The sequence below is a fragment of the Toxorhynchites rutilus genome, chromosome 3 (genome assembly GCF_029784135.1).
Source record: "Toxorhynchites rutilus septentrionalis strain SRP chromosome 3, ASM2978413v1, whole genome shotgun sequence".
Classification (NCBI taxonomy): domain Eukaryota; kingdom Metazoa; phylum Arthropoda; class Insecta; order Diptera; family Culicidae; genus Toxorhynchites; species Toxorhynchites rutilus.
Genome location: NC_073746.1, coordinates 41,309,533 through 41,330,644, shown reverse-complemented (window position 1 = coordinate 41,330,644; position 21,112 = coordinate 41,309,533). Strand labels below are relative to the sequence as shown.

The 21,112-nt window shown below is 37.4% G+C and overlaps 1 protein-coding gene across 6 annotated transcripts in view; it reads right to left on the bottom strand.

Moving 5' to 3' along the window:
• The window catches only part of LOC129777207 (protein sickie-like), a 118,478-nt gene that overhangs the window by 49,150 nt on the left and 48,216 nt on the right, over window positions 1-21,112 (bottom strand). For all 6 annotated transcript variants that reach the window (XM_055783343.1, XM_055783341.1, XM_055783337.1 and 3 more), the window contains exon 3: window positions 10,811-12,110. In XM_055783343.1, the coding sequence (XP_055639318.1) occupies window positions 10,811-12,010 (1,200 nt within the window). In that variant the 5' untranslated portion in view covers window positions 12,011-12,110. The remainder of the gene's footprint in view (window positions 1-10,810; window positions 12,111-21,112) is intronic.

Here is a 21,112-nt window from a genome sequence, read left to right as displayed (position 1 = left end):
CTTCCAGATTTTATAAATTGATGACAAATTACCCAATTATCAAGGTGTTTTTGATGCAAAAACAGAAATGTATGATTCTGAAGTACTTCATTGCACACATTACTGTGTACTCGTGGTGATGAAAAGACAGTTTTAAAAATATTTTTCTCAACCCATCAAAATGCCGCCCATAATGTTACGAGTTGAAAAAAATTACATCACACGTTCCGTAAGTCCTTCCAATTCGAAGAAATGCTATTCAAGTTGAATTCCTTTTTATCAGAGAAGTTCAATTGAAATAGTGAATCCCATGAGATTAGCTTTCACATTAATTTTTGGACCCGCTGCTTTGGAAATAGAATTTTGCATGGTTTGGAGAGATTTTCTCAAAACGGTCTGTTTTAGATAGCTCACCATAAAAACTTATGAACAGGCAGAAGTGCAACAAAGTACTTCAGAATCATTTACTGCTGATTTTGCATCGAAAACAATGTGATAATTGAGTAATTTGGGATTAAATCAGAATTTTGTATTTTCAAACCCTTGAATTATCTTTCAAATGACCGTAATACAGAAATCAATGAATTTATATACATGTTCGTGCATATTACACTAGAAAATTATGAACAATAGATTGATCAATAACTTCCCGAAGCTATGTTTTGAAATTTTCCGCTGGTTTGGCGTAAGCATCTGGAAAATCCTCAACTCTCTCATCGGGACATCGGAAAACAACACGGAATCGTGTAGTCAACAGTGATTCGTGTGATTGAACGTTACTATGAAACGCTGAGCATCGGACGGAAGGAGAAATGCGGTCAGAAAGGGTGTTCTATTAGTTATCATGAACGCGTTCAAGTTTAAGCCTAATGCTTCAGTCAGGGATGTGGCAAAATTTTGAATCTGTCCAAGTATTGCGTACAGTGAGTAAAGGGCCGGGAGCGACTGCATACGTACAAAGCGCGGAAGGCTCCAAATCGTGACGAACGGCAAAATACGATGGAAAAGTCACGGACTCAGAAGCTGTACACCCAGATGTTGACGCAGCCTCATGGTCTCATCATGGATGATGAGACTTACGTCAAGGCGGACTTCTGGCAGCTTTCGGGGCTACTGTTCTCCACCGCCCAGCACAAGTGTTATGTTTCGGAAGACGTAAGGAAGCAGAATTTTCAAAATTTACCGAGAAATAAATTATTTCACAAGTGATCTGCTCATGTGGTAATCGGAGTGCGTCGTTCGTGACTACTGGGACTGTAGATCTACCTCAAGGAGTATCTACAGGAACGTCTGCTTCCTCTGTTGAAGCAACACGAGGGCCACTATTCAAAGGATGTCCTGGAGTTGTACGAAACCAACGGGATCACTTTCGTACCTAAGGACATGAACCTTCCCAACGCACCGGAACTAAGGCCCATAGAAAAATACTGGGCTATTATGAAGTAGACGCTACGTAAGCAGCCCAGAGAGGTCAAATTCGAGGAAGACAGTGGAATTAAGCGTAAAGTGCGAGCATACGGTTATGGTATTGAAGTTGAAAGAAATAAATGTTCCGAAAGCTTACTTACTGGGTTATATTTTATTGTTTGAGAGTTTGAAAAGGATCGGTCAACTAGGTAAATTGCTACAGTGTTTTTTTCCGTGATGCAATTTGATGTTCGAGCGGCGCTCAAAGTGTGAAGAGGTGTTGTCTAGAGAATTTAAATCATTGAGAATTCAAATTATTAGGAGTACATGTATTAGAGTAACAATAAACAAGAAATATTTTATAAGTTACTTATTAAAATTAAGTAAAGAATAAATAACTGAAGTTTTCTAACACACTGAAAATAATATTATTTGTTGAAGGAACGGGTTCATCTGAACGATCTAGCAATAAGATTAAATATATTGGATTGAAGATCAAACAGTTTTACAGCTCCATTAGTTAAATATTCAATCAATCAGAGATAAAACTAAAATTAGACGATTTTTAGTTGTTTTATGCACAATACTATTCAAATACTTTTTGTCAGTAATCAGCATTCTGATTGCACAACTACCATCGAAAAGCATTAAATCTGCAGTTATCAGTACAGTAGCCGTATCTTCACCAAAATCGGTTTTAAGTACCATATGAAGTTGATCATATGTTGATTACGTGGGAAGGATATGGGATTCTCAGATAAGATGGCATATGGATATAACGGTTCTCAAAGGTGGGAAAAAAAGTTTTAATATTAGACGTAATGTTTCCGATTCATTTTTCTATTACAATCGTCCGAGTTCGACTCAGTTTCCATTACAAAATTCGAAGTGTTGTTCAGTTCATTAGAACAACACTTAAAATGTCAATGCTGCGATTGTTTCGCCTTGCGAAGGATAGATCAGCCCAGCGAAGAATAATTTATAGCCACCGTCGCGCCCTTCGCCGGCTCAAATGTTACACATATGAGTCAGTGTTCGGTCCTTCGAAGTTAAATTAGTCGGAGAACTCCAATTTCAACTTCTAACGGACGACTTCATGAATAAAAATTCCAACCTTCCAAATGTCGAATAAACACCAAAAGTCACGACCCAAGGCATCAATTACCCTCGAACTGGGAATAATCCTCCGTTTGTAAAAATCACGGCAAACAACGGCCTGCCAATGGAAGTCTTTATCTCCGGCGGTCGAATGATTTGTTGTGTTTGTTTTCCATGCGCGCGAGATGCCCTGCTTCGGTTTGGTCTGCGGCGGAGAACTGCTCCAAATCTCTGAGCACTGCATGGCGTCTTGGAGTCAGCGGATACCCCCATCTCTTCAGAACATATGTAAACAAGTCTCGAACTGCTGACGTAGAAGAATAACAATAAATTGAACACGCGAGAACGCCTCGTTGTATTGCTCTTCTTGTTTCTGGAGTGTTACTGGCAGCCAAAACATGGACCCAGGAATACGCCCTCAATACGGGATTTCGTCAAATCTGTTAGCGCATGGGCGACTGAATTATAGCCAATTAAATTGCGTTTGTTTACATTTCGATTGGAAAAACATGACACGAAATTTTACTTGATGAGCTCATTCAAGTTCACCAACAAGAAACGCTTTCCTCATTATCATAACACGGGGCGACACTTGTCGGGCCAACTAGCAGTATTAAATAACGCCTCATTGACACCGGATCTGAGCCTCGCAAAGTGCTCCACTAATGTCACGACAGCGCTTCGAAAGAACAACACTTTTCCTCAAAACCCGTCGATATTTGGTTTCAACAGCAGTGCTGTTATTTCTTCGGCTGCACCAAAGGCTGTTGCTTCATTACTGACAGATGTTTTTTTTTCTCTGTGTTCTGCTACAAGGGCAGAAAACATTACCAGCTAAATTTATGAGCTTCACTTGGCCCAACCCAATGTCAGGGACGGCAAAAAAGCGGAGCATTTTTTTTCGTTTCCTTTCCCACGATGCGCACTTATCGAAAAAAAGGACAACCCGGGAATCGCTCGTCTGAGGAGGGGCAGATGCTTTCGAACTATCCCTCGATTGGCACCTTTCGGTTGACACGCTTAAGTATTGCTGTATCGAAAACAGTATGACAGGAAACCGAATATCAGGAATTTCCTTTCCAGTGAGAAAGAAAAAAAAATACCGTCGAGCTCGTCGTTCTGTGTGTGAGGTCCGCGCGTTTACCGGTTTTCGCTGAATTTCACCGCCGCGCTTAGCGCACACGGTTTGCAAATCTTTCCTTTTGTGTTTTGCCGCAGAATGTTACCTCCTTTCCGATCGGCTGAAAATTCAATGTAAATTAATGTTTTTCGAAAACACCGTCGACGTTTGAGCTGCGTGTTGTGGAATGACAAATGACAGCCGCGTCGAGGGGAGTCTGCCACCCTTTCGGCTCGTTTTTTCTTTTGAACTCGGTAGCCGCCTGCTCTCCAAACTGGATAGTGGAAGACCCCAGCTTGACGGTTTGATTCTTGGGAAAAGCGCGCGTCCATTTGTTTGTTTTCGAGCGATTCATTATTCCGGGTGATTAAAGAGTGGGGGAATTGCTGCACGCAACCTAGTGATTGGCGGTTGATTGTTGAGATTAATATCTCATTTAGTTGGAACAATCGTGAAACTGGGGTTACTGCTTATAATGATAATTGGCCGAGATGTGCTTTGTAGCTCGTGTTTAACTAGTGCTAATGTAATTGGGTTATTATCATCATTGAAAGAAAGAAAATATGGTTCGAACATTGAAACAGAATTATGTGCCACAGTTGATAGTAGATAGACATAATTTTGTTGTAACTGGAATAATTTTAATTCAATCGAAACAAGTGCAGATAGTATTTTTATCGGTCATACACTCTGTCCAACTTCTATAAGACCAGGTGATGATCCTCCTTTTTTGTGTCATTGTAAACAAACAATGCCTCAATTTATATTCGAGTGTGTAAGTATTGGTGACCACCATATACTTCAAGATTTTCATATGTGTGTGTGCTAGCGCTGATCGTAAACAAATGTTTTCGTATTTTCAACTGTCAAGTTTCTATAAGACCAGTTACATTTTCCGTCGTTTTAGTTGTTTTGATCAATTAAACCTGGCAAATGCCGAATGGAAAAATCCTCACGAAGAGAGAAGAAAGACAAATCGATGCATTTCACCAAGAAAATGTTGGTATCAGAGAAATTTCTCGTCAGATTGGACGATTCCATCAAGTAGTGCTCAATTATTTGGCGAATCCTCACGGATACGATAAGAAGGAGAAAGCTCCACGTAAATGGAAGGTTCGAATACCTCAAAATCGCATGTGTAAATAAAGCAATATTTCAACTACTCAACTGCTCGAGTGACAATTCGTCAAATTTTGGTAGAAATACTCACATAAAGAGGGCTTAAAAGGTTAAAACTTCTCATATTACACCATCTCACATCGGAAGACGTCTGAGTTTTACCAAAGCTCACATGAACCGACAGTGGGACATGGTATGACAAAGAATGTTTCGAAAAGAATACATTTTGCTATATATTAGGCTGTCAATAAAGTCCTGCGGTATTTCCGCGAGGTGTCGTTGTAAGCGCATAGTTCTAGTTGTATTCATTGTATTGAGTCATACTATAGCTTGTTGGAAAGGTTTTTTTGCGCGCTATAATATAGTGCTTGACAGTGTTTTGTTTGGTTAAGTCGTTCGTGAGTTATAGTGTCGCAAATAAGGAGCAAAATAAAGAGAAAATCCGACATATTTTACAGTACTACTATGACAAAGGCAAAAATGGATCTCAAGCTGCCAATAAAATTTGTGCAGTTTATGGACCCGATACAGTGTCCATTTCCACCGCACAACGATGGTTTCAACGTTTCGTTCTGGTGTAGAGGTCGTCGAAGATGCGTCACGCTCCGGAAGGCCTGTCGTCGAAAATTGTGACAAAATCGCTGAATTAGCCGAGAAAGACCGGCATAGTAGCAGCCGTAGCATCGGCCAAGAGCTGGGGATAATTCATCAAACCGTTATTAACCATTTGAAGAAGCTTGGATTCACAAAGAAGCTCGATGTATGGGTGCCACACACGTTGACGCAAAAAACATCTTTGACCGTATCGAAGCATGTGAATCGCTGCTGAATCGCAACAAAATCGACCCGTTTCTGAAGCGGATGGTGACTGGCGATGAAAAGTGGGTCACTTACGACAACGTGAAGCGCAAACGGTCGTGGTCGAAGCCCGCTGAAGCGGCTCAGACGGTGGCCAAGCCCTCATTAACGGCCAGGAAGGTTCTGCTGTGTGTTTGGTGGGATTGTCAAGGAATAATCTATTATGGGGGGCTTCCCTATGGCCAAACGCTCAATTCGGACCTATACTGCCAACAACTGGACCGCTTGAAGGTAGCACTCATGAAGAAGAGGCCATCTTTGATAAACAGAGGCCGCATTATCTTCCATCAGAACAACGCCAGGCCATCTTTTGTGACGCGCCAGAAGCTCCGGGAGCTCGGATGGGAGGTTCTTTTGCATCCACCGTATAGTCCGGACCTTGCACCAAGTGACTACCACCTGTTTTTGTCCATGGCGAACGAGCTAGGTAGTCAGAAGTTAGCCACAAAAGAGGCCTGTGAAAATGGAAACAGATGATTGTAACTAATTTTATGAACAAATGAAAATTCAAAAAAAATACCGCAGGACTTTTTTGACAGCCTAATACCATAATGAAAAGTTCTTCAATTTATAGGTTATCTTCACTAAAAAAACAGGTTAAATTTTGAAGGTCCTCATGGTTTCAACGGATACTGGCGTGATTTATGGAAGAAGGAACAGTATTTTTGGTGGAGACACGTGTATGGTTTGGGCGGGATTCTGTCCATCGGAAAGCTCAAGATAGCTTTCACATCATTCAAGGATTACACACATGTTCTGGAATCCTCTCTCCTACCGTTTTTGCGTGGATATCGTCACAAAAATTTCACATTCCAGTAAAACAATGCTACTATTCGTACCAGCAAGCAATGGATTAAGGACCAAAAACTTATTTTTTTTGGACTGGCCGGCTCGCTCTCGAGACTTGAATCCTGTTGAAAATGTTAGGGGGGATACTTGTACGCAGGATCTACACTGAGGGAAAACGGTACACCATGATTGAAGAGCTCAAGGTCGCAATTTCGGAAACATGGAAAAATATCGAGATATCCGTTCAGCAGAATTTGGTAGATAGTATTCCAACACGTATTTTCAAGGTTATTAGTCTAGATGGCAAGATTACTAATTATTGACATGTAAATCAGCCTATCGCTTTTAATTTTTCATTGATAATACTTATGAATTTTGAAGTGGTCTTATAGAAACTGGACAGCTGCAATTGTCATATTTAAGCACAATAAATAAATAAACAACTCTTTTGAACGAAATTGACGTTAAATATACTTTATTCTAAGCATTCAACAATGTATGAATGTATCTTGTTAAAATTCTAACTGTTTGTGTTGCAACGAAATATAATCAGAGTGGTCTTATAGAAATTGGACAGATTGTAGTGCAGGGACCCTAGTGGAAAAGGTTTTGTTTTTAAATTTTAGTATGGTATTCTGCATTTGCTTAATAAAACACTGAACAGCATTTTTGATAGTAAATAAATTATTTCTCGAAAAATCGCAAACTGCAAGGATTTCACCTGCTGTTAAAAATTTAATTTAGTTCCTTGAAAAAAGATGAATGTTTTTTGCAAACAAACTCAGGAGTTCTTCATAGGTAGGTTTGTATTAAAAAACGCCAAAGGCTATGTCCTTATGACAGTAATCTGTTCTTATATGGATCATTTTCCATACATTTGTTTTGTGCCTTCTAAGCTTTCCAAACAGAGTTGTCAATGACAAGCACCTGGCACAGCGGCGAAGCATTGTATACCAAATTTCAAAGAAAACATGAAAAAGTTGTTCATAGAAAAACTTTTTCCCTTTAAAAGCAATTGTAAGGGTTATTCATATTTTTTTCGAGGGTTAAAAATACGTTTTTTGAGAAAGATGAATTTCAATTTTAAAAATTTTTTTTTCAGTGTTTTTTTTTCAAAAGCCTTTTTTTATTTTTATATAAAACTATGCCTCTAAATCTTATTCCTAGTATGCAATACTATGTCGTTGATTCTGCACTCGATAAAAATTATAGGTACGGAGCGTGAAGTAGAAGTTTTTAAGTTATTTCAGAAACTCTGTAACTTTGTGAAAAACCAACGCATGAAGATGGGATATACATCATTTTAAAGCTTCATTTAAAGCTTCAAGTTTTGGGATTTAATACATGAATGCTTCTATCTTTTTGTGTGTAGATGTAGTGGATAACAACACTGGAAAGAAATAAAAAAGATTTTTTTTCTGTTTTTCCCAAGATTTCGTCAATTGACACAATATGTTATTAACCAAGTCAATATAAAATCCTATTATTCCATTCATTTGATTCCAAGAACGCTCCTTCAGGTCATATTACTACAGGAAAAAGTTTTGATAGAAAGAAAAATTTCCCTTTTTCTAATGGATACTTTTTCAATATTGCGTTTATTCTCAAATCAGAGGGCAGTTTTGAAAATTCCAATAAATTCTGCACAAGACTTATTATTTATTCGGCAATTTTTGCCTAATTTTTGCTTTTGCTTTGATCGATTTTCTTAATTAACTTTCTCTTACGATAACCATGGCTTTCCAGACAGATTTTGTGCCACATAATTTCAATATGCAAAGAACATCAACCAATTATTTGTATTCAAATAATTGGTTGATGTTCCGGCCGGATACCACATATTGACCGTATGGGCAGAATATCGAATATCCGTTTCATCTCTAGATTAGACTGTTGTTATGTGCTTCCCGGTTGTAAAATTACTGCCTGCTCCTCGTTGCTACGCCTCCCTGTTTGCTGACAGGAGGCTCACAGAGGCGTGAGGGTTGTGATGCAGTTTTCGCTTCTAACAACCATAACAACCATAACATAACAACGTACAACCATAATAGGAACATATCAGCTCGGATTTTCAGCTTTTCAGCGTTTTCGTACAACCATAATTGGAACAGAGCAGCTTGTTTAAAAATCATATTAGAGCCTTTAAAAATAAAATATGTTTTCTAAACTAATAAAAACTCACTCGTATTACAATAACAGGTACTATTGCGATGATAGGTACTTCTTCCCTATATCCTCTTCTTCAGTATCAACAGACTAACAGACTAACAATGAAAATTTAGTATTCTAAGATGATTCACTACCTGAATAGTATTATTGGTATTATCTCATTTGAAATTTGTTATTTTTGCTTCTTTCGAGTGTTAGGAGAATTATTCTGCTGTAGTTTTTCGTGAGTATTATTTGAAGAATTTTTTGCCCAAAAATAGCAACTTCGCAAAGATTCTAAATTTGGTAAAACTGAAAAATAACCTGAACCTCTTCATGCCTCCAAAGAATAAGTGGTTATTCTAAAGCATTAAAAGTTTTAAACGGAATTTTGAATGAGTTTGAAAAAGGAGTAGTATTCTAGTAGAGAAAAGACATGCCAGACAAATTAAAGAAAAGTTTTGATTAAGCTAGAAATAACAAAAGAGGGTCTCCCGTAAATTCTGTCGAAATCAAATTTTAAGTTGCATTATACATCAAGAGGTCTTAAATAAAAGGAAACAAAAGCTTTCGCACCCACTTAATTAATTTTTTTTATATATCAAATTGCGTACATTTTACAGATAATGGGAAAAGAAATAAAAAAGATAATTAAGTATATACAAAAAATTAAATAAAACTCTCGATGAATTACTATTGAAATTCAAAAGTTGATTAAGTCATATTCTCTGTTATAAAAAATCATAAACTTTGCAAATATTCAGCAAATATAATAAAATCTTGAGTATAATAGAGTAAAGGAAACCGTTGATAAGCAGAATCAAATGTTAACTCCTGTCATGTAAAAGTATATAAAGGGATACCAGAACATTATTTCTTCTAATAGAAATGGTGGCTCATGATACATATGTTTATCTTTCTAGAGGCGAATAAACAGCAAAGTTTAAAACTCTTCAATACAAAAAACGTAAATCGGCAATATTCTGATGTCGGTTGCCCCACTAAAGATGATTTTTTATAGCTTTTGCTGAAGATTATTGGAGCAATTGGCATTGCCAAATTTATAATTATTTCATCCATCCATTCAATCCATCCAATCAAAAAAAACCTTTGAAATGAAAAATGCTATCCTGGAGTTACCAACACACGGAGAAAGTTTTACTAAAACAAGAGAATCGGGGCATTGAATAAACGGTATTAAGAAAAATTGTTGGTAGTGTGATAGAAAAAAAGTAACGGTTTGTTGGAATTCACAATGGTTAAAGCGTTATTTTGTTTGAATAATTTTGATAAGTGTAAACAAAATTATTCGAGATTGTTTATATATTAGAGTATGCATTCTCCCATTAAGCTAACCAATATCTTTTTTGAGAAGGCAATTCTTTCTTCAGAATATTGTTGTCATAAAAAACATAATTTAAGTCTGACTGGATAAATTTTCTTTGACTTCCCATAAGACCCATCTTTGAAAAATCAAACGAACCAACCAAAAAACCGTTTGGTTCACATTTACCGGCTCACATTAGCAGCTCAAATGAATATGCAAATAACCGCGGTCAAAAATAACCATTCACCGGCGGCGATACGAAAACGAACGATGAACTTCACTTTGCACACTGCGTGTGACTGTTTTCATATTCCGGTTGCTGGAAACGATCGAAACGTCGAATGTCAGCATCAAATTTATATTAATAATTGTTTAACACCGTCCCATTATCGCCGTTTTTTCCACCACTCTGCTGCGATTGATTCATCAATAGTCATTTTACCGTCACACGAATTGAATTACAATAAAATTCAATTGACTATTTATAATAGCCAGCGACAGCGTAAATGCGCAAATGCTCAACCTTAAAACGAGCTGAGTCTGAGGCTTTTTGTTTCGATCGCATCTTGGTTTCACCTTTCGGCAATGAATTATTCAAACCAAAGCTCGATTTGGCTGATTACGCATGCACAATATGTTAGCTCTCACCGACCGGTATTATTGTTATTGTAATTACAATTACTAATAAAAATCCACTATCACGCCCAAAACATCGACATAACGACACTTTCCGTTGAAATTGTTCATTCTGAGGGCACTGGTCGTCAGTGGATGATAAAAAAGGTGAATTAAAGCATAACTTAAAATGCAATATGTGCGCAGTACCGTTTTCGCAGGGGGCGCACGAAAATAAACTTTCGCTCAGCTGTGGTGGGAATTTATGATGCGCAACACTCGGGTCGGTACTTGGCCCAGATGTGTGAACGCTGTGTACACTGTAAGAAAAAAAAATCTCTCCGACCTACCTGCAACGGGGGACAGCTCTGGCGGTGGTCCTTACGGATGGCCAACTCGTACCACGGAATAATCGGTTTATTCCGGAGAGTGGTCTGGCTGCCGATCTTGTGATCCAACAGCTGTTCCGATTTCCCTAGGTGAGCTTCGTGCAACGAACCGGTCGACTTGCTCTCGACACCACCACCACCACCACCGCCGATCTTGGGATAGCCGCTTCCTCCAATGTGAACATCCCGCGGATGTCCCAACGTGGAGTATCCTCGCGAATACCGCTGAACTCCGGAGTCCACATTTAGCAGTTCGGCACTTCGGTGCATCTCCGAGTAGCTGTTGCTTTGGCCGCCATCGTAGCCCGAGTCGGTGTCACTCGATTGACCACCGGTGCTCAGCAGTTTCCTCGATTCTTCGTATATAATCTCCGATCGTGAGCTTGAGTAAGATTTTCTGTACTGCAAAGTGGAAGCCTTACCATTCGAGTGTGACTTCATCCCATCATCATTCCCCAGAAAACCACTCAGACTGCTAGTGTTTCCACTTGCGATCGGATTGGAGTAGGTCGACGAGCCGGAAGAGCAATTGTCAACACTCTCCGGAGTCGTCGAGCGATAGCTGGATCGAATTTTGGCGTACGGTGGGCTTTCCGGTCGTGGGAACAGCGTCCCACTTTCCATTGCCTTGGAGTGGATGAGCTTCAGCTCGGTTATATACTGCGGACTCCTCAGCTGGGGTAGCTCGAAGTCATAATTCAATCGATCGATGCATTCCGAAGACTGCACTAAGCTCAAATAGTCACACATGTCATCCTTAACCGACGGACTTTTCAACGGTTTAAATGTTTCATACGTCAGCAGAGAAGTGCAGTACACGTCATCATCATCCCGATACGGATTGAGGATGTTGTTTTCTTGGCTCTCAGCTTCCGGCTTTTTGTCGGCCCCACTTTTTGTCGTAAGCTCCGAATTAATCCTCGGTGGGACCGGTGGTGGAACACAAACCAGCTTCTCGGACGAGCCTTTGTATAGTGAACCTTTGCGGCTCCGGCCGTCCTCGCCCTCATCGTACAAAGATTCCGATCCAGCGGACTTCCTATTGCCGGAGTTTCTTCGCGAGCTGGCATGCTGTTCCGAGCGGCTGGTGCTGCGCGATAAACCACGCGTTCTAATAGTGGCGAAGCTCCCCGCGGGAGCTGCCGGTTTTACCGGACTCATTGCGTTTTGATTAGCCGAAAATGATCACGATTATATGGTGTGGGTTGGGATTTACTTATGCTACTGTCATTCTGGATCCAGTATCGATTCTTCACTGCAGCTGTGTAGGGAAAAGAAAGTAGAAAAAAGAAAAACCATTTAGCTAATTGAGTTCAATCACGAAGAAGTGCTAGATGTGATAGACGTTTACGTTGTCGACACTGGGGTGAATGGTATCATCCATTGCATTATTCAAGCTGGAGGGCAATTTTGCAGTTTAATGGCTTGTAATCGCTTGTAAGTGGCGTGTAACAGTGGGTAACATATTGAACAAGACAAAACAGAAAAAAGGAACAGATGTTCGAGTCATCACGAGATTTCAAGCTGACTCGAAAGAAAAGTGGTTGGAGCGTGACAGACTGAGTATCACACATATTAGTTTACATGACTGGAAAAGTTCATTCGAAAGAAGGGTTTTCTTATTCAGCCGACACGTGATACTTTTATTTCCATAGCAAAAATGAACATTGTCAGTCGAATTATAATTTATTTATTTACTTATTTCTATTCATCATCAATTCAAACCCTTATCAGTCCATTCGTTGTGTTCCAGTTTTGGTAATATTTATGTAGTAATTTTGAAACGATGAAACAGCAAAATTTTCGGCTTGAAGTAAGTTTTAAGAATGTTCAACAGATGATTTGAGTGAACCCAAAAACGCATGTCTTTTTGATGTTTCAACTTGTTGACTATTGATTGCTTTCAGTGCATATCATTCTTCGGAAATGGGGGTCTTCGTAGCCACATTGGTTGCGCGTTCGCTTACTAAGCGAACGATCGTGAGCTCAAAACCCTCAGTTGACCATTTTTGTGTTTTTATAGAATACTACGCCACGCAACAATCATCAGCGATGGAGATCGAACCACGGTCGAACGGAGATCGATTCATCAATGCTCTTTTAAATGCCGCCAATAAACTTTGTTTATGTGTGCCCCAGAAAGAATGACAAACAATTGAAGAGAGCGTATTTTTTGGGAAGAAATATCAATAACTTTGAGTAAAGTTGAGATAATGACAAGTTCTGTATCGAAAAATGTTTGTATTAGTAAGTTCTAAAAGTCTTTCGAAGACAGTTTGTATGGAGAATTAGAAATATGAAAGTTAGAGCAAAAAAACATTTTTTTTCATGGTTATCCTAACGTAACCTAGAAAAAAGGCGCTATATCGGTTATTTCAAGAGATAGAAGAAAAAAAACTTTGTTCTACAAAGATGTCTCAAATAACTGGGACTACAACATTGTTCAACTATGTTTACCTTTATCTATAAAAATAAGAAAGTTATAATTTGTATTTCATCGACAATTTTGGTCACCCTATTTTAGATAACATAAAAATGAGCGCTCTATCATATGTAACAAGGTTGTCTAAGACAGTTTTTGTCTAGAGAATAACTGTCGAGCTCTAAATGCTAATTTCCACTTAAATGCACCTCCTGGATCATTGTGCAATGGAAGAACAGAAAGAATACTTTTACGCCTCAATGGATATTACTGTGTAATTTATAATTTATAGAAACCATAAACATGTGATATGTACACGATTAAAACCCGGCTCTGTTACAGCTAAAATGCTAATGAGCCTGAATAAATAAACAAATGGGATAAAAAGAAAAAAAAACGGAAATGTAATCAACGTTTCTATTTTTGATTCGAGTATGCGATCTTTCGTGCTAAAAAGATACTATTGCGGAAAGATTTGCTTTTTTTTTGAAGAAAAGAGCAGCAGATAGCAATCAAATGTTATTTGATGCATACGAATACTGTGTATGCTCCGTCAATATCAAACTTTGAATACTGTTTTAGGCATTTCAATATAAACGACGATAAGCGTGAAAGAAGGGCTGCAACGCTTGAAGACACAGAACTGGAGATGATATTCTACCAAGGTCCGCAGTCAGTCTTCATAGGAATTTACCAAATATTTGAGTGCAGCTGAACAAGCCATATCAAGCCAACAGCCATAGCGCCTGAAGGCAATAAATGGACTGTTAACTTCAAAATAAAAAAGTTCAAACCTAATTGTACACCCAAAAAAATAAAATATCGAAGGGATTACATAGAAATATAAGATTATCCGTATATTGTGGAATTTGCTCTACTTTTCATAATCAACATGACTTGTGAATAGAAGTATCGTTCGCTCATTTTACGCGTCATTTTGCAAACATTCACATCATATTCATGAAGCGAAATCGTTGAACAGAAATCACGTCAAAAATATTCGTCTTTTTTTTTGCTGTGATTTCCAGGCTTTTGGCTGGTTCGTCACTTGGACTAATGGTTTTATTCCGTTGGAAGAGTGTCGGGAGGGAGAATTGAACTCGTTACCTTTAGCGTCACAGGTATGGAGGTATGAAAAGAACGGATTATAATACCATGTTCCATTTGTTTTGGCTCCCCAAAACAAACTTCCTTGACTTCCTTGACCTATGACCTTTTTTTTAATTACAGGGCGGGCTCGACTATATAGTCACCAAGTTTTTTTTACTGTATATAAAAAATGTTTTTCATTGTTTTACTTCGTATTATGAATTTCAAAGATCAATTTAACCCCTATTGTAAGAAACCACCTATTTCAAATGAAAGTTACATGTATCTAGAATCTCTCAGAAGGTGATAGAGGATCACATTAAACGAAAAAATCCTTGATAAACATATGGTTGAATTTCAACAATGACAGAGTCGTTGAATTTTTTTTTTTCGAGTTCTGTTTGCCTCAAACTGGCTCTACTAAAAAAGTACGCTACTTAAAATGATTCTGTCACTTCCATTTGAACGACAAGAAAATTTTATACAGATTGCAGTTGTGAAACGTAGTGGGATTAAGTAACATTTTGAAAATGAATAACTTAAAATTTAGGGATTGTTAAGGTGCAATCATAAATTTTATCATAATAATGCACAATAAACTTGATTGTTTCTATCAACCAAATAAATGCTCTCCAACCTCTCTACAATTTGTTCTAATTTGTTCTTTGACACCCAAGTCCTATCTTTTCAAATTTCTCTGCAATATAATTTTAAACTATTCCTGGTAAGTTTTTCATTAGAATCTTAAAAAAATAGATTTTTTTCAGGTCTGTACTCATAATAGCCAATTAAATTTCATCGTAAGATTATATTTGAGTTACATTAAATATTTTTTTTTTCAAACTGAAAATAATCTAGTCTGAAATTGTATATAGTCGATTCCAACTTGTATATACTTTATTTATTTATTTATTTATTTATTTTTTTATTTCCATCTAGCTTGATGGCTTAATGAAATTTTTCATGATGAGGAAAAGCCCTTTCGAGTTAACGTACTCATGAGGGCATAAAAACCTCATATCTTTTCGTGTTTGAAAAACAATAAAATAACAATAAATTAACAATAAACGGTTAAGTTGAACTAGAACATACATAAAAACATATTGCACATCAAGTGATCAAAAAATAAAATCAAACTATAAACAAAATAAAAAATTCTTAGAACTAAGTCATTGTTGGCTTGAAACGTTATTCACAAAATCATGTTACCGGTAGAGTTAATATCTTCTGCTCAACAGTCTGCGCTGAAATATTGCCGCTGAAGTATTGAAGTTGAAATGCTCATAAACTTCGTTAAACCTTACCGCCATAAATCTGATTGGGTCGTGTTGTCCATAACCTGCATTACGTGCATCAAGTAGTAGGAAGTCTCTTCGTCTTAGAACTCTCTCCGGTGCGTAAACGTTGAATTGTGACAATATTTCCGCTGCATCGCTTTCACCCAACAAAATTTTTGCAACAAATACAGCTTGAGCGACAGATCTCCTACGTTCCAGTGTATCAAGTCCAAGCAGCCTACATCGATGTTCATACGGTGGTAAATTAACGGGATCTCGCCAAGGAAGGTTGCGTAGAGCATATCTCACGAACTTTCTTTGTACTGACTCGAATCTATTTATCCAGGTGCTATGATATGGACACCACACGATAGTATTTGAACCTAAAATCGAGCGTACAAGTGCACAATACTGTGATCGAAGGCAATGAGGATCGCGAAATTCGTTGGCTATTTTAGAAATGAAACCTAATTGTCTATTGGCTTTTGCGATGATTCCATCGTAATGAAGGCGGAACGTGAGTCCTGAATCAAGGATAACTCCCAGGTCACGTATATGATTAGCGCTTACAAGAGGTTGGCTGGAGATGTTGTAGTCGTAGGTAATCGGATTCAATTTCCGATGAAACGGTATTACATTGCATTTCGAAATGCTTATAGTTAATAAGTTTTTGGAGCACCATTCTTCAAAAGTATCAATCCATTGTTGCAAGAGAAGACAATCTTCAATATTGTTTACTATTATGCATATCTTGACATCGTCTGCGTAGAAAAGGCGGCATCCTGGCGGTAGTAATTCCGATAATTCATTCATAAAAATTGAGAAAAGGAGTGGGCCTAAATTGCTTCCCTGTGGAACGCCGGATTTGTTGGAAAAATATTCTGACGATTCCGATCCAATTTTGACACATAGTCTGCGGTTTGTAAGGTATGATTCGAACCACTTGATGAGATCACTAGAGATTCCGAGTTTATTCAGTTTTAAAAGTAGTATCCTATGATCGACTCGGTCGAACGCTGCTTTGAGATCGGTATATATCACGTCAACTTGTGAACCGGCATCTGGACTACTTAAGCAAAATGAAGTGAACTGCACCAGATTTGTGGAAACAGATCTTTTAGGGTAGAATCCATGTTGATCAACTGATATATAATTTTTACAGCTCCGGAACAATACATCATTAACAATTATCTCAAATACTTTCGAGCAAGCGCATAAAGAGGTGATGCCTCGAAAATTTTCAACATTCTGCTTATCACCTTTTTTGTGGACGGGGAACACACAGACAACTTCCAACTAAATGGAAATCTGCCTTCTTGAAGCGACATATTAAAAATCAGTGTTAATGGATGCACCAATGCGCTTGAACAACGTTTCAAAACGCAGGATGGAATTCCATCCGGGCTAGCTGATGTAGAGTATTTCATCTTGGCAATAGCAGATTCTACCTGTTCATGGGTAACAGTAATACCTGTCAGTTCACAGACATTGTTTGGTGTGTCTCTACAAGCAACATCTGCCTGTTCATCGGTAGCAATGGAGCAATTGAATGCGCTTTTGAAATGTGTAGCGAAAAACTCGCTTTTTTCAGAAGGGGATCAAGCTGATTCGGAATCCAGGAACATTTCTACCGGTAGTCCACTTTCTTTCCGTTTAGTGTTTACGAAATTCCAAAACCGCTTCGGATTACTCCGCAGGTTGTCTTGTGCACGAATAGTGTAACGTTTGTACAGATATCGGTTGTAGATTCGGTAATCGTTGCTGGCGCATGCAAACTGTAGCTTATAGAAGGGACAACGAGTTCTACAATACTTCCGAAGTGTTGTCGACCTTGTACGTTTTAGGCATCGCAAACGTGCATTTCCCCAGCGTGGCTTTTGAGATGGTCTGCGTGTAGGTACATTTTCTGCTAAAGCAGTGTTAACGATACATGAAAAAATACTCACAGCCTGATCGATGTTGGTTGATTGTTCTAAAAACGTCCAATTTGTTTTGTGAAAAACTTCGCTCAGCGTGTTATAGTCAGCTTTTTGGTAGTTCAACTCGGGTTCGTTTGTATATTGCTCGAATACGGTTGGAATTGGAACTTCAAGCTCGACTGATAACTTTATATTATGGGACTGACTTTGTATATTATGGGGCGTAACTGAAATCGGCTTCTTCATAAATCTCTCATCTGATCAAAATGTGGTCTTCGACAGTGTTGTTAAAAATATATTGGACTATACAAAAATATAAAATCAATCATCAAAGGCCTCACTAAATTTATGATTTGAGAAGCTCCATTACAACGCTTTATCAGTTTCCAATTTAATTACTGAAGAATACTGATATTATTCCCTAAATTATGTCACCTTGTCTGTTTTGATTTGAATTCTTACAAAATACTTTTTAACATGTACTGTTTTTCTGTTCTCATAAAAAAAATTTTGTTAAGAAAACTCACAATTCGAAAGCGAATAATCTAATATGTTTTGCACCTTATGTACATTATTTACATATTTTATTTAATATTTTCTTTCAATTTTTCAATTTTATTAGTTATCACAAGACTGTCTGTTGTTGATAGACGGTTTTCTTGAGGAATTGGTTTCTGTTTCATTTTAGATTTCTCCTCCGAGAACAGACGTGGACTTCGACTATACCACTCTCCTTGTTGTTCAAGTGAACATTGTGCCATATGTGTTTTGATTAAAAAAATCAAGGAAATAATTGTATTGCGTCTATATACGATTTAATATTTGAATTATTTGTTTGAGAAACAGCATAAGTTCATTTTTACCGGAAATAAGTTTATTGTAGATTTCGAAGCCTCATACCTAAATATATCTTCCTTATGAGTGGCAGCACAAAATAAGGGAAGGAAATCCACCTTCAATTAAGGATCTGAAATTTGTTTGAAAATCAGCATTAGTACTTTTGGTACAACTTCGAGAAAATAGAAAAAAAAACAGAATATTGGAAAATTTTCACTAGCGATCTACGAACTTGTTTTGAAGATGAAGTTCGATAAGTTTAGTAACAATACAACATTGCTCAGTTGAATTATAATTTTAAAACATGGTCTGGCAGAGGGGTTCAAATGAAATTATTTAATTATTTTATTCATGAATAAAATTTTCTTCTCTATTCCTATATTTTCGACATCATAGAAACGTTCCATCAATATAATTGCGTCGAAAAAGGTTGAAAAATAATAAAAATGGGTGGGTTATATCTATAATATAACCGCAAGGTTGACGTGGGACTACCAAAGCTTAGCAATCATTTCAGTGAACAGAAGATATGAAGGCATGGCAACCTTGAATAACCAAGCCAAAGCGTTATGTTCGTACCCGTTCTTGTAATCCGTGCTAGGAAAACACTTTCCGGAGTGCAAAAAAAACATGCGGGTGCAGAAGTACCTCCGACTCGCATGAATCAACAACTTCAACTTCTACTTTTTATACTTTAGAAGATTTAAACCTGAAAATTCATCCGCCTCTAGTGTCTGTACGATTTTCTCAGGTCCCTAAGTTTAGGAGACCATGTTAAGGAAACATATTCTAGTTTCCACAAAGGCAAGCGAGTACACAAGTACTCGCAGTTTGCATTTATTTGCAAAGCCGATTTCCCCAGACTTGGATTTCTTGGTTTTGAAGTCTGTGTTAGGCAAACTCATTTCAGTCGGAACAAAAATGCCCCCGACTTGTATGAATTTGCAATGTCAATTTCCTCAGACACCTTGGTTCTGATGTCTGTGTTGGGGAAACACATTTCATTCGAAACAAAAATGCCTCCGACTTTCATGTATTTGCAATGCCGATTTCTCCAAGGCTGCTCGGTTTAGATGGCTGTGTTAGGGAAACCGCAAATCGGGCCAATCAAAACGTGGCAGTTAGGGCTATTAGATAACGCTTGACATCTCACAGTTTTTCAATTGTTTATCTAATGAAAAATAACATTTTATTAGTTGCGATAGAAGCGTAGAAATATTCCCTATCAATTGATGCATACATCTTTCCGATCCAGTAAGAAATGTTCGAGTTATAAGCATTTGGAATCTTTCATTTTTTCCTGCATGTTCAGTGTTTAGGTTTTCATTTTACCCCCCATATACTCCGGTTAGACGTAGTCCCACGTCAAAAACGTGAATTTCGTGGTGGGTTGATTTCAAAGTAATTGTTGTAGAAATTTTGAAGAGTTTTTGAAAAGTTTGAAGAGAGTTTCATATGTAGAATAAAATGTTGTGTCTAAATTGGAGAGTTTACACACAAAAGAAATTATTCTTATATTTTTTTATATTTTTTTTGAATTCATCGTCTTCGATAAAATCAAGTACGACAGTAAACCTGTACAATCAAGTGGAGGTATCCCCCGTAATCAGCTGAATATACGTTTTAGGCAATAAAATCAAGAGTCTTCAGAATATCTTCGGATGAATTTAACAGAAGAGTTCTTTCTGAAAATTTTTGACGTAATTTTCACCAATTGAACGACGTTTTCAACTAAGCTCTTCGAGGTCATACACAACCACTTGTGCTGTTACACAAATAATAAGGTTTGCCTGTATATATCAAACACAATCTCTCCTCGTCAATGATGTACCAGTATGAGAGAGTAGCACAATTTTTTGTTATTTTTAGGCTCATTTAGTGTTATAAATCAGGATGTCAAATAATCTGCTTATAAATTAATTTTGGGTGTACGTTCAAAAAGCGGTAACGTCTTGGACAGAAGGGTAGCGGCTATTGAACAGGTATGAAAATAACACTCGTTTCGTTAAGTACTTCTCAAATTGTCTGGTAAAGCCACCCAACGTTTTTAATGACTTTTAATGACTATTTAATATTCATGTTTAAAGTACATTTCAAATGATTTTCCTGATAAAAACTGAATGTTTGATGAAAGTTCAATTGCACAGGTACTGTAAAGCCCAAATTTTTCTTGGCATTTTGCAGTTTTCATAAAGTGAGAGTTCCCCTTAACCTTATCCTGACCACATTCCGATGTCATAAATATTCTATAAGCAATGATTCTTTAAGGAAAAGCTCCTACTTTGGGGACTCCCTTACTAAAAAAGTCGCTGCTTTACTATTACATTTTGGATAGAATCATTCAAATGGAGAAAGATTTTCAAAAAAATAAGAGAATGGGACAGTAGCATTGGTCCATATCATCAAAAAGTTTCGAAGAGTTTAAATATGGATAAATTCTACACCAAATTAATAATTTTAATTCTAATTTAATTTATAATTTTTCAATCTTATACAACAAATACTTATACATAGTGCATCGTTAGAATATTCAAACAATTATATATTTCGTTTTTATAAAAAAATTATGGTCCGTCAACATTTCTGCGGGAATAACAGCAGTGAAGGCCAACAATAATGTCAGTGTCTAATATCGGACCCTAGAGCAGTTTGAAACATTTGGTTGATCAAAATAAATAAAATTTTGGAAGAAAAACAAAAAAACTTTGAAAATCAACAA